The 16038-nt window shown below is 38.7% G+C and overlaps 1 protein-coding gene across 1 annotated transcript in view; it reads left to right on the top strand.

The window, feature by feature from the left end:
* The window catches only part of LOC306881118 (A disintegrin and metalloproteinase with thrombospondin motifs 17-like), a gene marked incomplete at its 5' end in the record, with an annotated part of 150241 nt that overhangs the window by 17719 nt on the left and 116484 nt on the right, over positions 1–16038 (top strand). The window contains 2 exon segments of the mRNA XM_079435034.1: positions 7398–7570; positions 14799–14882. Of these exon segments, the coding sequence (XP_079291160.1) occupies positions 7398–7570; positions 14799–14882 (257 nt within the window).

The following is a 16038-nucleotide window of genomic DNA, read 5'->3' as shown; positions in this document are numbered from 1 at the left end:
TTCTATTTTGGTGCCAGTCAGAGGTTTGCATCTTGCTGTGTAGCATCTGTAATTCTGTGTCAAAGTCTCCTGAGGACAGTAGATTGTCAGAGCATCACCCCAGCTTTCTGGAAGTTGTTGGTGATTTTACAGACATGTCTTTTAAGGTTCATTTTCACAGCTTTTATGATTTGTCTGTCATCAACTACTGTTGTTTTCTCAGCTGATCAGGTCGTTGTTGGTTGCTGGTGTCACTGGTGGTTTCCAAACTCTTGATTTCTACATGTCCTTTGTTTTTGCTAGAGCTCTAATTGACTTCCTCTTTTCTTTTAGCATCCAAATTGCTTGCTTTTCTCTCAGAGTCAGCTCCCTCATCTTCATCCTGGTTTGTGTGTGTCATTAGATTAGATTAGATTAGATTCAACTTTATTGTCATTTATGCAGAGTACAAGTACAGAGCTAATGAAATGCAGTTAGCATCTAACCAGAAGTGCAAGAATATAGTGTTTTATATACATATAAGTGCAGAGTAAGTGAAGATATGATTTACAGAATGTACAGTGGAATTGCTATATACAGTATTGAGCAGAGTATATACAGAATATAAATAGGAATGCAATGTAGGGATTGTATGTACATTATGAACAGAGCAATGTAGATTATATAGATTACAGATTATATATACACATTATGAACAGCAGAAACGTGAGAACAGTGGTAATAAATAAATACAGCTGGATGAGTGTGCAAAGTATTGATAGAACAATGTATTCTATGCAAAATAGCAGTAGTGCAATATTTTATAGAAATAGTTTACTGTGCTTGTAGAGTAACAACTTTAGACAGTTTATATTGTAATAACTTTAACAATGTGCAGTCTGTGCAAAATATGAGTAGTGCAAATGCATGTGTGTAAAGTACTGTGACCAGTGCAGTAATAAGCAGGTGCAGGTTAGATTGGTGGTGTGGCGTTCAGAAGTGTTACAGCCTCGGGGAAGAAGCTCTTCCTGAGCCTACTAGTGCGAGAGCGTAGGCACCTGTAACGCCTGCCGGATGGAAGGAGGGTGAAAAGTCCATGGTTGGGGTGAGAGGCATCCTTGATGATGTTTCTTGCCCTGCCCAGACAGCGCTTATGATAAATGTTCTCAATGGAAGTTAACTGGGTGCCGGTGATCCGTTGAGCAGTTTTCACCACCCGCTGGAGTGCTTTGCGGTCAGATGCGGAGCAATTGCTGTACCATACTGAGATGCAGTTCGTGAGTATGCTTTCAATGGTACAGCGGTAGAATTCCACAAGGATCCTGGGATTCAGGTGAACTTTCTTAAGGCTCCTTAAGAAGTAAAGGCGCTGCTGTGCCTTTTTGACCAGAGTGGAGGTGTTATGGGACCAGGTGAGGTCATCAGAGATGTGGATGCCAAGGAACTTGAAACTCGACACACGCTCCACTACAGCTTCGTTGATGTAGATGGGTGTGTGTGCATGACTCCTAGTCCGCCTGAAGTCCACAATGATCTCCTTTGTCTTCTGGGTGTTTAGTTGTAGATTATTGGTGGCACACCACACAGCCAGGTGCTGCACCTCATCCCTGTAGGCTGACTCATCGTCATCCTTGATCAGACCTACCACCGTGGTGTCATCTGCAAATTTGATTATGGTGTTGGAGCCATAAACAGGAACACAGTCATGGGTGAAGAGGGAGTACAAGAGAGGGCTCAGTACGCAGCCCTGTGGCACGCCGGTGTTCAGGGTGATGATGGAGGAGGAGAGGTTATCTAACTTGACGGACTGAGGTCTGTTAGTCAGAAAATCTAGAATCCAATTGCAGATGGGTGTGCTGATTCCAAGCTGGCTGAGTTTGGAGATCAGCTTGGAGGGGATTACAGTATTGAATGCAGAACTGAAATCTATGAACAGCATTCTCACATGTGTGTTTTGACTGTCCAGGTGGGTGAGGGCAGAGTGAAGCGCTGTTGAGATGGCGTCCTCTGTTGACCTATTGTGGCGATAGGCAAATTGGAATGGGTCCAGTGTAGCAGGGAGACAGGATTTTAGGTGGGATGCAACCAGTTTCTCAAAACACTTGGCAATGATGGGGGCGAGTGCAACAGGACGGAAGTCATTAGGGACCGAGGCAGTGGAGTGTTTCGGTACTGGTACGATGGTGGAGGTTTTGAAGATAGTGGGGACAGTTGTTTGGGCCAGGGACAGATTGAAAATGTCCGTGAAGACCCCAGCTAGCTGCTCCGCACAGGCTTTAAGCACACGACCAGGTATTCCGTCAGGGCCAGCTGCCTTCCGTGCATTCACCTCACGCAGAGTGGAGTAAACATCTGATGTGGAGAGAGTGAGAGGCAGTTCACTGGGTTGATGCTCAGCTTTGAGTGAGATCTCCTTATTATTTTGATCAAAATGAGCATAAAAGTGATTGAGCTCGTCTGGGAGGGAGGCAGAGCTGGAGGGGGGCACAGAGTTAGGTGGTTTGTAATCTGTGATAGATTGTATGCCTTGCCACATACGCCGGGGGTCTGAAGAGTTGAAGTGTTCTTCAATCTTCTGTTTGTGTGTGTGTTTGGCCTGGCAGATACCCTTCCTCAGGTTGGCTCTGGCTGAGCTGTAAGCCTCCTGGTCTCCAGACCTGAAGGCTGCATCTCTTGCTTTGAGCAGGAGGCGAACCTCTCTGTTCATCCAGGGCTTCTGATTGGGGAAGATTTTTATTTTTTTTTGTGTAGTCACTCTGCTCACACATCTGTTGATGTGCTCCATGACAGAGTTGGTGTAAGTGTCAATGTTAATCTGAGAGTTTGTGGTGGCCTGGGTAGCAAACTCACTCCATTCTGTGTGCTGGAATTGATGTTGAAGAGTGGAGTCAGCACCTTCCAGCCAGATTTTAACAGTCCTTGTTGTAGGTTTCACACGTTTGATGACCGGGGTATACTTGGGGAGCAGGAACAAAAAGAGGTGATCAGACTGACCCAGGTGGGGGAGGGGCGTGACTTTGTAGGCATCACTCACATTAGTATAAACGTGGTCCAATGTTTTATGTCCCCTTGTACTGCAGGAGACATTTTGATTAAATTTAGGGAGAACAGATCTAAGAGTGCAGTGATTGAAGTCCCCAGCGACAATAAAGGCTCCATCCGGGTGCAGGGTTTGTAATTTGCTAATAGCAGCACAGAGTTCTTTCATAGCCACGTTAGCATTAGCGTCCAGAGGTACATAAACTGCAGCAGCAACAATGCAAGTGAACTCACGTGGTAGATAGAATGGCCTGCACTTGATAATCAGGAACTCCAGATCAGCAGAGCAGTAGGTATCAACAATGACAGAGTCTTTACACCATGATTTATTTACATAAATGCATACTCCATCACCCTTGTTTTTACCAGAGGTTGCTGCTACTCTGTCAGCCCTGAAGAGAGAGCGTCCATCCATATGCACCACGCTGTTTGGGACATCGTTGCAGAGCCATGTTTCAGTGAAGAACATAACATTACAGTCCATAAGCCGTTTCTGTGTGAGGGTCCAGATCTTTAGTTCGTCCATCTTGTTCATCAGAGACCGTACATTGGCAAGGAAGATGCTGGGCAGAGCTGGTCGATGTGGGTTTAGCCTTAGCTTAGCACGCAGCCCTCCACGCTTTCCCCGTCTTTGTTTACGGTCTCGACGCCAAGCACTTCCGGCCGGTACGAGTGATCCGCTTGTCCGCGGTGATCTCAGTAGCTCCGGCGGGAGTTCGCTGAAGTCGAAAGGATGATCTAAAACTATGTTGGAACACTGTTTGTTGATGTCCAAAAGTGACTGTTTACTATAGCTGTAGTTCGCATAACTGAATCGCGCGAACACGAGTGAAATAACCAGGTAAATTAACACTATTTTCCAAAATCTGGTAAGACGCTGAGCCTCGCGATGTGTTCGTGCCGCCATCTTGTCTATTGAATGCAAGATTCAGAATACAGAAGTATTATAACAGTATATAACTGATACAACATTCCCTGCTTTTAATATCTGAAGAATGAATGCAACAGGACACAGCTGATCACTTAGAAAGACCCGTGAGGCAACTGTTCCAATACTTATGCTCACATCAGATAGGGGGATGAAACTCTAAAAGTGCTGAACTTCTTAGCTGGTAAAACACACATTTGTTGAATCACCCAATAATAAAATGTGACATTCTGTGACTCCACAGCCAACAGAGCAATTTTGTCATTACTGTTCCAATACTTTTGGAGGGCACTGTATATATATATAAACTCTGTTCCACAGAAGATTGAATGACTTCAGGGTGAGTAAATAATGATTGAACTCATTTTTGTGTGCGCTGTTCCTTTAAGACATCAGAAGAGTCACTTGAGTCAGCCGAACAAGCCCTTTGTATTACAGCTCTACATGACAGTTTTGTGATTGCTTCCTAACCGTTAATGGTGGTTTGTTGTTACTCATTACTTGTTTTATGATTGTCTCCGTCTGCAGGAATTATTGCTGGTATCAGCACATTGTTAGAAAATGTGTGATTTTCAGTGTCATTTGTGGTGAAGCCCAAGGCACCATTAGTTTCCATTGTCTCCAGTCAGATGTGCCTGAAAACAGCTGAGAATGGAAAAAATGCTTGCTCTGCAAAAAGAGCATGTCACATTAGCACCATATGTTGTTAGTCATTTATAAATGTGCGCACACTCACACAAACACATTTTCTAAACACCTGTAAACATACAGCAGAGAGCCCCATCAGAGGGACCCCCATCAGAGCCCCATTGAATTATGGGGGGAAAAATGAGTCCACTTACACTCAACTAAACAAACACATTTGTTTTACAAGTTTCCAAATGGCCTTTTTACTTCAGTACTGGATTGGTATATATTAGTGTTGTTTTAGAATTATTCAGATAATATTAGTGTGTATATATATATATATATATATATATATATATATATATATATATATATATATATATATATATATATATATATATATATATATATATATATATATATAATTATTTTTTATTTTTTTGCCGTTGTTTGCAAAGGCAACCTTCCTAACAGTTCTAATTTTTTATGTTTTATTTTTAAGTTTAATTTAAGGCAACATTTTACATGCTTTTCATGCAAAATGTATATTTTATTTTTATTCTGCTTAAATTGAGTTAATGAAAACAATTCTTAATAGTTTTAGATTTAGTTAAAAGTAACACTGATACGCTAATCCTAACATATGTCCTACAGTGAACATTAAGATTTATTCGCATATGAAATTGCATCAGCTAAAAGTTGACATGTTAAGTAACTGAAAAGCTAGTAGTTTTTTTTTTTTTTTTTTTTTTTTAAATGAAATAGCTAGAAGTGCAAAGGATTGCAACAGAACATCCTGTACATCTTGTACGCCATCTTTGAACATTTTAGGGTCTTTTAAGGACAAATTGGAGGGTTTGTGCAACCCAGCAAACAAACTAAAACTGGACTCCAGATGGTGGAAAACCACCATTTGCAACAACATCCTAAACTTGATACTTCAGAACACTTTTGCTAATTGACTTTTTGACTTGTGTTGTGGCAAACATTATTTGATTTTTCTCAAGGTATTGGATCATCAAATCTCTGGGCGTGTTTACATGTGTCTTGAGTAAACACGCACACGCTCATGTTTGTGAGGAAATACACATGAAACCAGACTACAAACTGCTCACGTCAAGGACCATTAGTTGTTCCTCATTCCACTTGTGTGTGATTGTTGGCTGTGGTTAAAGTGTGTTATGAATGGATTTTACCTGCTGACAGGTTTGTGAAAGGATCAGTTGTCAGATACCTTTCAAATCCTCATGGTGGGAAGTAAAAAAAAAAAAAAAAAAGTTTACTTCAATAATCTGGCATAAACAGTTCTCAACAAATCAATTTCGTATAAAAGTTACAAAAACAAAAATTTACTCTGCATTTAATTTGTGTCTTGTTTTCCATGACACATATCTAAAAAAAAAAAATCAGAAATTGAAAATGCATTTACTTGAGGAAAATGATTTAAGATATTGAGCCTTGTTTTCTGAAAAAAAAGAAAAAGAAAAAGAATCAAAATTAAAACGAGAAAAAAGAAAATGATCTTGCCTTTCCTTTGAATTAAGTTTAAGTTATGAATTAAGTTTAAGTTTATTTAAGTGTATTATTGCTATTTAAATACCCTGGACAACTTTTTGCACATTCCTCTTATTACTATTTAAGTCAACAACATACCGACCTGTACTGACCTGCACATTTATATTTATATTTTTTTTTATCTTTTATTTTATTTTATTCCTCTTATTTTTTTCTAAATCAAAATAACACAAGAAACATGCATTACGAAATAGTCAATTTTGAATTCATGTTGACTTTAACACCATTTTGATTAGATTTCTGTCTTTGTTCTTCTGGTCAGGTCTTGCGTCTGGTGGACGTTAGCTCTGTCAAAGGTTTGGACTTGGTTACAGTAAAGCTGTTGCCTTTGTTATGATCAGGTCTAATTGTGCACACATACAACATATGTGGTGTAATTCTGAGGATGAAAAGTGTTTATTTGGAGCCAAAATATGTCCTTTGCCTAGAGCTGAGAGAAGATGCAGTCAAATATTGCGCTTTGTAAGAGTAATGTTTGAAGAGTTTCTCTCCGTTTGTTGTTGATTTGTTTATCTGCTCCAGGAACCGCTTATCCTGTGTATCAATCTCAATGTGTTTGTATACATACGTATGTCTCTCTGAGTAACAAAGACCACATTTCCTGACATAATTGCAGGTTTGACGATAAGACGTGAAACATAAGCTGAACACAGGCGGTTCTTACTGCGCAAGCTGGATTTTAATATTCATGCTTGTAATGTGTGGATCAAGCATTCATGTGCGCATAAAGTACACTATAGCTCAAAAGTTGGGGTTTAAAGAAATAATACTTTATTATAAGCATTAAATTGATCAGAAGTGACAGTAAAGAAGATATTTATAGTGTTACAAAAGATTTCTAATTTAATAAATGCTGTACTTTTGAACTTTATTGTCATCAGAGAAGTTGGAAATGATGAAAAATTAAACAACACTGTTTTTTAACTAATGAGAAATGCTTCTTGAGCAGCGACTCAGTATATAAGAATGATTTCTGAAGGATTATGTGACTCTGAAGACTGAATTAATGATGCTTAAAATTCAGCTTTGCATCACAGGAATAAATTACATTTGAAAATATATGAAATTAGAAAACAGTTTTTTTAAATTGCAATAATATTTTACAATATTACTGTTCTTACTGCATTTTTTATCAAATAAATGCAGCCTTGGTAAGCATGAGATACTACCTTCAAAAACAAAAAAAATCTTACCAACCCAAACGTTTGAACATTAGTGTACTCTCAGACCTAACAGTTCTTGTGTGTGCATTTGTGTGTGTGTGTCTTAGACAAGAAGAAGGAGAAAAGGGCAAAAGGAGCAGAGGAGGTGCGTGGCAGGAGGAACGCCATCAGGCTGAGCAGAGAGTACACGGTGGAGACGGTCGTGGTGGCCGACGCTAACATGGTGCAGTATCATGGAGCTGAGGCCTCCCAGCGCTTCCTGCTCACCGTCATGAACATGGTGAGTCTCATACCGTGCTAAAACTTCACAGTCGGGTTCAAACACAAATGCCCAATTAATTTTCTCCATAAAGAAATTAGTTTTAAACTAAATGTATATTCTTTCAAGACAGAACTACCATGAGCTCTCTGAGGTTGTGATGAGAGGGTGATCTATGAGATTAGGGCTGTGCATCACCAGCAAAGTCATGATACGATACGTATCCCGATACTGAGACCACGATACGATACGAATCACGATATAGGACTGCACTGAATTTCACCTCAGCAGAAATGAGTAAAACAGCTGTTTATTAAACACTGCATATTATAGGGCCATTGCTAACTATTGGCAGAGCAGGCAGTTGACCCCTGCATTATGAAGGGCCTTCATAACTGTACCACAGTGCAATATAGGTAATGGCATGTGTTTCATGTTTACGTTGTGCACTCTCCACCAGGTACAATATTCTGATTGTTTGCATCTTGTTTTTAAGCCCATAAATAATAATGTACTCGTTCTAATAAATTTATATTGTAATGTACTCATATTAATATATTAAAAAATCATCTTAACATTGCTGGTAGGTTATCATTGCACATATTAACGCTCTCTCTACATTTAAAAATAAAAATTAGAAGAGTAAACTAATGCGCTGAGTAAAAATTAGAAGAGTAAATCTCATGCACATACGTCAGTCACTCAAACAGATCACGCTGTAAGCGCACATAGACATTGAGCAACACAAACTTTTCAGCGCTGCCCCGCAGTTTTGTCAATTAAATAGCTTAATTGCTAAAGAGCTACATTATCTTTCTCAACAAGGAGCTGGTAACATCATTGTTTCTAAAGGAATTAAAGCCACAGCACAGCTTCACTGTTAATAGAGAAACGCGGCAAAACAGTGGTAAATCATACATACACAGCCTCTCTCTCTCTCTCTTATAAATGAACACTTGATGAATTACACTTTTCTGTGATTTAGAATATTGAAGTGGAGATCGCTAAACTGCAAGCTTACCGGTGTTTCAGAAAGTAAGCGTGTTTATCCACAGTGTAGAGAGCAACAAAAACAAGTAACAAACTTAGCAGATATTTCCGTATTGCACAAATGGGAAGCTCTGTTTCGGGGTAGGGCTGCACGATATATTGCATGCGCATCTCATCAGTAATGCTGGTTCGTGATGCAAGTCATGGAGATTTATTACTAATCACAGAACCGGCTTTACTGACGAGATGCGCATGACAATCGCAAGCAATATATCGTGCAGCCCTATTTCGAGGATTACGTCTCTTTCCTTTTATGTTCCTCTGCAGCCATATTAAACCTTGTTGTAGCCTATATATTATACTCTATTCATTATTTTTTTAGAAACCTCACACTTTTCTACTCCAATTTTAAACAGTGTTCTTGCCCAGCAGGCACCGGATATCTATATAATAACGTCAGGTTGACGTTGGACATGACGTCGGACAGAGTTTGCATTTTGGTTGAAAATGAAAATCGGGTTGACGTCAGTATTTGACGTCAATCTGACATTGACTTAACGTTGTATTTTGGTTACACAACCTAAAAACAACAAAATATCAACGTCAGCTGACGTCGGTATTGGACATCAATTTAACATTGACATTAGACATTGAATTTACATTGAATTTTGGTCACCCGACGTCGCAATTGAAATTTAACCAAATATCAACATCTTATGACGTTGTGTGCCTGCTGGGTGTATTCAAATTAAGCGCGGCCCACTGCTGCGCACATGCCACAATATCGATACTTGTATCGTCAGATCTCGTCGTATCGATGTATCGAACACAGCACTATATGAGTTGCTCTCAAATGGTTTTATTTCAAGAAACCATTTGATTTTATTACCTAGGTTTTATTACCTAGATTTCACTCAAAGGTAAAAATGTCCTTAACCCTGTAAAGCTTGACATTGGAACAGCTTATTGAAATTTTTACTTGCTAAAAAGGTATGAACTATCAGTCAGTCGACAGAAGGCATGTGTGCAACAGTTTTTTCAGTTAAGTTTTGATTATATTGGCCTTAGAAATGTGGCTCACACTTTAGTTTGAGGGCCAATTCTCACTATTAACTAACTATTAATTACGACTTTTGCCTCAGTAAACTCGTAATTTGCTGCTTAATGATAGTTAGTAAGGTATTTGTTAATGGATAAGACCAAGGTACTCTCTCATATTCCCGGTCAGAAGAGCCTCATTGTAAGCGGCAGTGCGTGTGTTAACCGCAGCACGGATTGTTCTGTCCACCCACGGTTTCTGATTGGAGAATGTCCTTATTGTTATTGTTTCTGTAGCTTGCTCGGTTAGCGTGTTTACAAAGCTTAATGCTACATCCGTGAACTCGCTGACGTCAGAAGAACTCGCCCAACTAGTTAATAGTGAGAATTGGTCCCTAAACTAAAGTGTTACAGAAATTTGCATATCAAATATGATACAGTGGTCTTCACAGGGTTAAAACGGCGTAGGCCCAACAATGACACTGGCTGAATAGGAAAATTGTCAATTTTGGTCTTCAAATGAATTTCGATGGTGTCATGCTCTCGACAGCCAATAATAAATAAACACATTGTGGTCATCACAAATGTTTATTCATGCTGCATGTGCGAACCAGTATTTAATTCAGTCTGGGCCGTGTTTTCTTTATTTTGCGTCCTTGATTTTTACAGATGAGGGCATGTCAAGCAACCTGTCCATGTCGCCACCTGCCAAATTTGGCTTCTACTTAGTAACGGATGAATTTGCAATAAAATACTGCTGAGTTTGAGGCACAGACATCAAACAGCAAAAGATATTGGCAGAGTTTTATCAGCATTTTATTTTGCTGTTCTAACTATCAACAATTATAAGATTAGTTGTATCTTATTTGCTTCCAGCTTTGTTTTTCTTTGCTGACTGTCAGAGCAACCTAATGAGAAGCGCTGGCCTAAGCTAGTGTATTTGCTGTGCATATTGTTTATACTGACAAATGGCTTAAATCTATGCCTAAACTGCATATTTTGCACGTAACCGAGCATTTGGACACTGTAAGTCCTGGCAAGAAGAGAATGGGCTCATAAAACAGGACAGAGAAACAGATAGCGGTTGGGAGAGAGTGTGTGAGCGTAACATTTGCTCTGCTGACCGCAGCTGTGCTGTGTGAGAAACACACATTCATGAGTCGGCAGCTCACACACACACACACATGTTGGTTTTTGTGGTTTATGGGGACTCTCCATAGGCGTAATGGTTTTTATACTGAACAAACTGTGTGTGCTATTGCCCTACACCAACCCTACACCTAAACTTAGCCCTCACAGGAGACTTTGTGCATTTTTAGAGTTTCAAAAAACACCATTTAGTATGTTTTTTTTTTTTTTTTTAAGCCTTTTGAATTACGGGCAGTGTCCTCATAAACCATCTTCATATTGTAATACCTCTGTCATGCCCATGTCATTATACAAATTTGTGTCCTCATAAACCACATAAACATGCGCACACACACACACACACACACACACACACACACCCACCTCTGTTTTATCACATGGCCTCTGTTCAAAAAATTTGTGTGCTATCTGTGTACAGAAAGTAGCAGTTGAGGTGTCCAGTCAGAATTTAAATCATAATCTTTTATTAAAAGATTTAAAGTAAATGCACCCGTTTTACTGTACGAGTGGGTATTGCTAGTATTGTGGCTAAGAAATGCCATTCACCCTTATTTTTTTATACAACCTTTGCAAAGACCTAATTTAAAACCCATTTTATTTCCATAATTTGACATGTTTCTGAGCAAAACAAGATGTTGAATTAATAAAATGTTGGATGAGACTTGATTTGATCCATCTGGGATTTAATGGACTTCAAGTGGTTGTCTCAGAATGTAGTTAAGTTGTTGGAGAGTTTGGAAAAATTGAAAATGAAAGAGATTCGTGATATTAGAGAAATTGCATATAAATCTTTTTTTTTTTTTTGGTAATTAAAAGTATAAATTTTTCTTTGTTAGTTGAAATAAAGGTGATATAAAGGGCTGTCAGTCGTTTAAAATTTTTAATCTCATTAATTAAAGGGTGCTGCAATTAATTAATCTAATTAATCACAAACTAATTTGGCTGTGAAAATACCCCAAAAACATAATTTAAAGCTATTATCATGTTAAATGTTTAGGCTACAATGGCCTAACATAGCCTAAAGTATGGAACATAAAAGAAGATAACTTGAGAAACATCTCAGTATTTTTTGTTCATGCAATGAAAGTCACTATTGACCAAAACAACTTAGTTACCAACAGTAGGCTACTAACAGTAGAAATGTTTTGTTTTTGTTTTTTTTAAATAAAGGAAAATATATTTTAACTACCAGCAGTTGGCGGTAAATGTCTTTGAGTTGATTCGTTCAAAGCCCTATGAATGGGCTACTAAATCATTGGTTCACATGATTCGTTCAAAACGTGGATTCATTTCAAAACTACTAAATGCCGCTGTGTTGCTCGGAGATGCACAACAGTTCTGCTTTGGCTTTTTAGGTAATATTTTCATTGGCAAATTTGAACAAAAACTCACAATATTGTGTTTAAGCACAATAATAACTTCTTACTTACTGAAATGTTGTAGAAAATCACATTTGCTCTCTGTGTGTTCTTCGTGACAAAAACAGCACTTGTGTGATAGCGCTTATCATATGATATAAATATGAGCCAAAACTCACCCAGGGGCTTTTTTTGTCCCAATATCTTGTATTTTAGGGCATAACTGCATTAATGGAGTTGTTGCCCTGCATCTTATTTGTCAACATTCACTTGTATGAAATGTAAGATGATGTACAGGTCTGGGGGTGGGGCCAGTGTGTTAACTGCGTTAAAATATTTTAATCACGTTATTTTTTTCATAACTAATTAAGTTAGCGCGTTAAACTGACAGCCCTAATATTGTCACGAGTCCGGTTTGTGGACTTCCGTCCGATTGCCCCCAGAGGTCGCCCTTCCATTGCATTGACTCTCACACTGCACAGGCTCTTTCACGTTACCTTGGACTGCATTTCCCATCATCCATTGCACTAATTTTTGCACACAGCTGTAGCCAATCACACACACACACTATATAACACCCACTCAGATCCTTCTCAAACTGCCGAGTATTGTTAGCATTATCACTTATCGTTTTAGTTATATATACATTATCACATTATCGTCTTAGTGCAGCTACTCCACAGAGCCATTTCTTTAGACTTTGTTTGTTTTCACGTCCAAGTCTTAGACTAGTTCGCCTTGCCTGTTTTTCGGTCCTTCGATTCTCGCCTGCTTGTTTGGATTACCTGTGTGCCTGACCCTGTTTCTGACTCTGTTTGCCCCTGCCTGGACTATTGCTGTGTACCTGGATTATCTCTCTTTGCCTTGCCCTGTTGGATATTGTTTTCCGATCAAAGACCCACGCTTGCCCTAGGATTACTCTTGTCTTACCTCATCTATGTCTGTTTGCTGTGAATTGACCCAAGCCTGTTTTGACCATGCAATAATAAAGATCTGCAGATGGATCCGCATGCTTCCTCTGTTCCTTCCGTAACAAAAAAAAATAAATTACAAATATATATATATATATATAATGAAACATTGTACCTGATATTACTTTCTATTGACTTTAACAACTTTTGTGCTTGTTCAGATTTATGAGATTGTTTGAGATTTAGGTTTGAAAGGAAGAAAGAAAAATCATCTTCAGTTTTGTATTTCAGTCGCGTCCCAGAGTGAATGACCTCACTCTTATCAAGTTGCTCATTCAGAACAAGTTCATAAACACAGTGTTTGCTGCGAGCGTCTGAAAGCGGGTCTGCATAATAAAGTACAAACAAACTGAATATTGATCTGTAAAACAGTCCACACGACAACACCTCACTGCATCTGCTGCGGTAAAGCAAAGCTCATTAACTCAAGAACGGCCCTTTCTACTGTATCTCTAATGACAGTGGTGAGTCATATGAAGATTAATATAAAAATGAATGAATTGCCCAGATGTGTGTGATTTGGTAAGAAAGTACACCTCCTTTTGTCCTCCCTGAGGTCTTTAGATTTACATTCCTCACAAGCGAGTTTGACAAAAAAATGCTGTTATTCAAATCAGTCTCTGCGATTCCCCTCCAGATGCTGGTTACTCATCAGCATCTGAATCCTCCTTCAGTTCAGCTCTATACTTCTTCATTAACTTCATCCCGCATGGAATTGTCATTGGTTTTTATTCTATAAGAGCCAGTCATGTTTTTTTATGATATTGTGAATCACACAGCTTACATTTCTGAGGACGATGAAAGCTCAAACACCTGTCTCTTTCTTCATTCTTTTATCTTTCTTTATGTAGAGATAATGCATGTTATATTTCAAAAGTTATTGTTTAGCGATTTGGCTTTGTCAATGTGTTTTTTCAATAACCAGAGGTGATGCTTCTACAGAATATATATACTCAAAATTGTAGGCAGATATTAGAAACGACACAAAGGTAACCTTTTTTACTGTTGAATTGAAAATTGAATTGAAATAAATATTTGTAATAAATATTTAACATGCAATTTGTTATTTCTTGATATTTTCTGAAAAAAATAAAATAAAATGTGTATATATATATATATATATATATATATATATATAAAATGAATTAAACAATTGTAAAATTTTATAAAATAATGTCAAATTCTAATTAAAACAACCCATAGTTTTTAATTTAAAGAAAAAAAAAGACATAACTTTTTTTTATGTTAATCTGCATGGATACAGCCCGGCAACATAGTGTAACATTAGCTGCACCAAACAGAATTGAATGAATGAATAAATAAATAAATAAAATATTTGTAACATTGTTTCTTGATATTTTCTGAGGAAATAAAAATAGAATATAAATATATAACATAAAATTAATTAAATACTGCATAATATTTTATAAAATACTGTTAAATTCTAGTTAAAACAACCCAGGCATATTTTTTCAATTTTTTTTCAATTAAAGAATAAAAAAAGACCCTTTTTTAGTTATGCAAATGAATCATTGAATCAGTGTTTTGAATTCAGTGTTTCTATTTATTTAAATTAGATATTAAATCAAATGTATCAACTGTAATATCATTTTTGCTTGCCTTTTTTCTAAAAATCTACTGAAATTCACTGAAACTTACCACTGATACTTGTTATCCATTTTAAAATATTTTGAGTGAATTTTAAGTCAAAGTTAATTGTATTGCCTCGTTCTCTCTCTACAGGTGTATAACATGTTTCAACACCAGAGTTTGGGTGTGAGGATCCATATCCGGGTCACCAAGTTGGTTCTGCTGCACACCCGTCCAGTAAGTGTACAAACACAAGGGCTGCGTCCACACGAAGACGGGTTTCTCCGTATCCAATCTTTTTTTTTGCCTCAAATTCCGTAAACACGGAGTCGTCTCAGGAAATATCTGCGTCCACACGGAATCACTGAAACCGACTGAAAACGATGTAGTACACATGCCAGACCAATATGTGGCGCTGTAATTCTGCCACAGAGATACACAAAAAAACAGAGAAAAAGACTTGGACCATGTGCGTAAAGTCGTGACGTATTGTCAAGTATGGTGACCCATACTCGAAATTGGTGCTCTGCGTTTAACCCATCCAAGTGCACACACACAGCAGTGAGTAGTGAACAAATGCACACACACACACACACACCGTGAACACACACCCGGAGCAGTGGGCAGCCATTTATGCTGCGGCGCCCGGGGAGCAATTGGGGGTTCGGTGCCTTGCTCAAGGGCACCTCAGTCGTGGTATTGAGGGTGGAGAGAGCGCTGGACATTCACTCCCCCCACCTACAATCCCTGCCGGCCCGAGACACGAACCCGCAACCTTTGGATTACGAGTCCGACTCTCTAACCATTAGGCCACGACTTCCCCCTTCACGACTTTCACTCTTCGAAAACGCCGGTTTCGTGTGGACGAAACGCCTATACGGTAAAAAATTTATGCGTATACAGAGAAACCCGTCTTCGTGTGGACGGGGCCTAGATCAACATCCAGATCTATGTGCATCATGACTCAACCTGCCATTTATCTGCTCCCTTGCTGTTTTATTCCTATCCTCAGGACCTGTGATGTTATCCTCGCTCAGTGTGTGTGTGTGTGTGTGTGTGTGTGTGTTTAACTACCGGTTTTCCCCTTCATTTTATTGCTGGATTTCATTCTCTCCAAAGGCTCCGGAGAGTCTGCCAGAAGGTTTTTGAGTGCTCACCTCTAAAGAAATGATGTATGTCAGGATGTCACTGAATAGCCATTAGTGTAAATATGTAGTGATGCTTCAGGGCAAAGCCTTTGGACTCAGTCTCTGCTGCGTGAAACAAGCGGTCTTCACGTACAACTGAATTAGAGCAGCAATTCTCAAAACCATGTTGATTTCATTGTGTGATCGATGAATCAACAAGTCCCACTTCATGTCAGCGGGAGTCATAGTGTCACATGATCTGTCAG

The sequence above is a fragment of the Barbus barbus genome (assembly GCF_936440315.1).
Source record: "Barbus barbus genome assembly, chromosome: 2".
Lineage (NCBI taxonomy): Eukaryota > Metazoa > Chordata > Actinopteri > Cypriniformes > Cyprinidae > Barbus > Barbus barbus.
The sequence above is the reverse complement of the archived record's forward strand: the minus strand, read 5'-3'. Positions and strand labels throughout refer to the sequence as shown.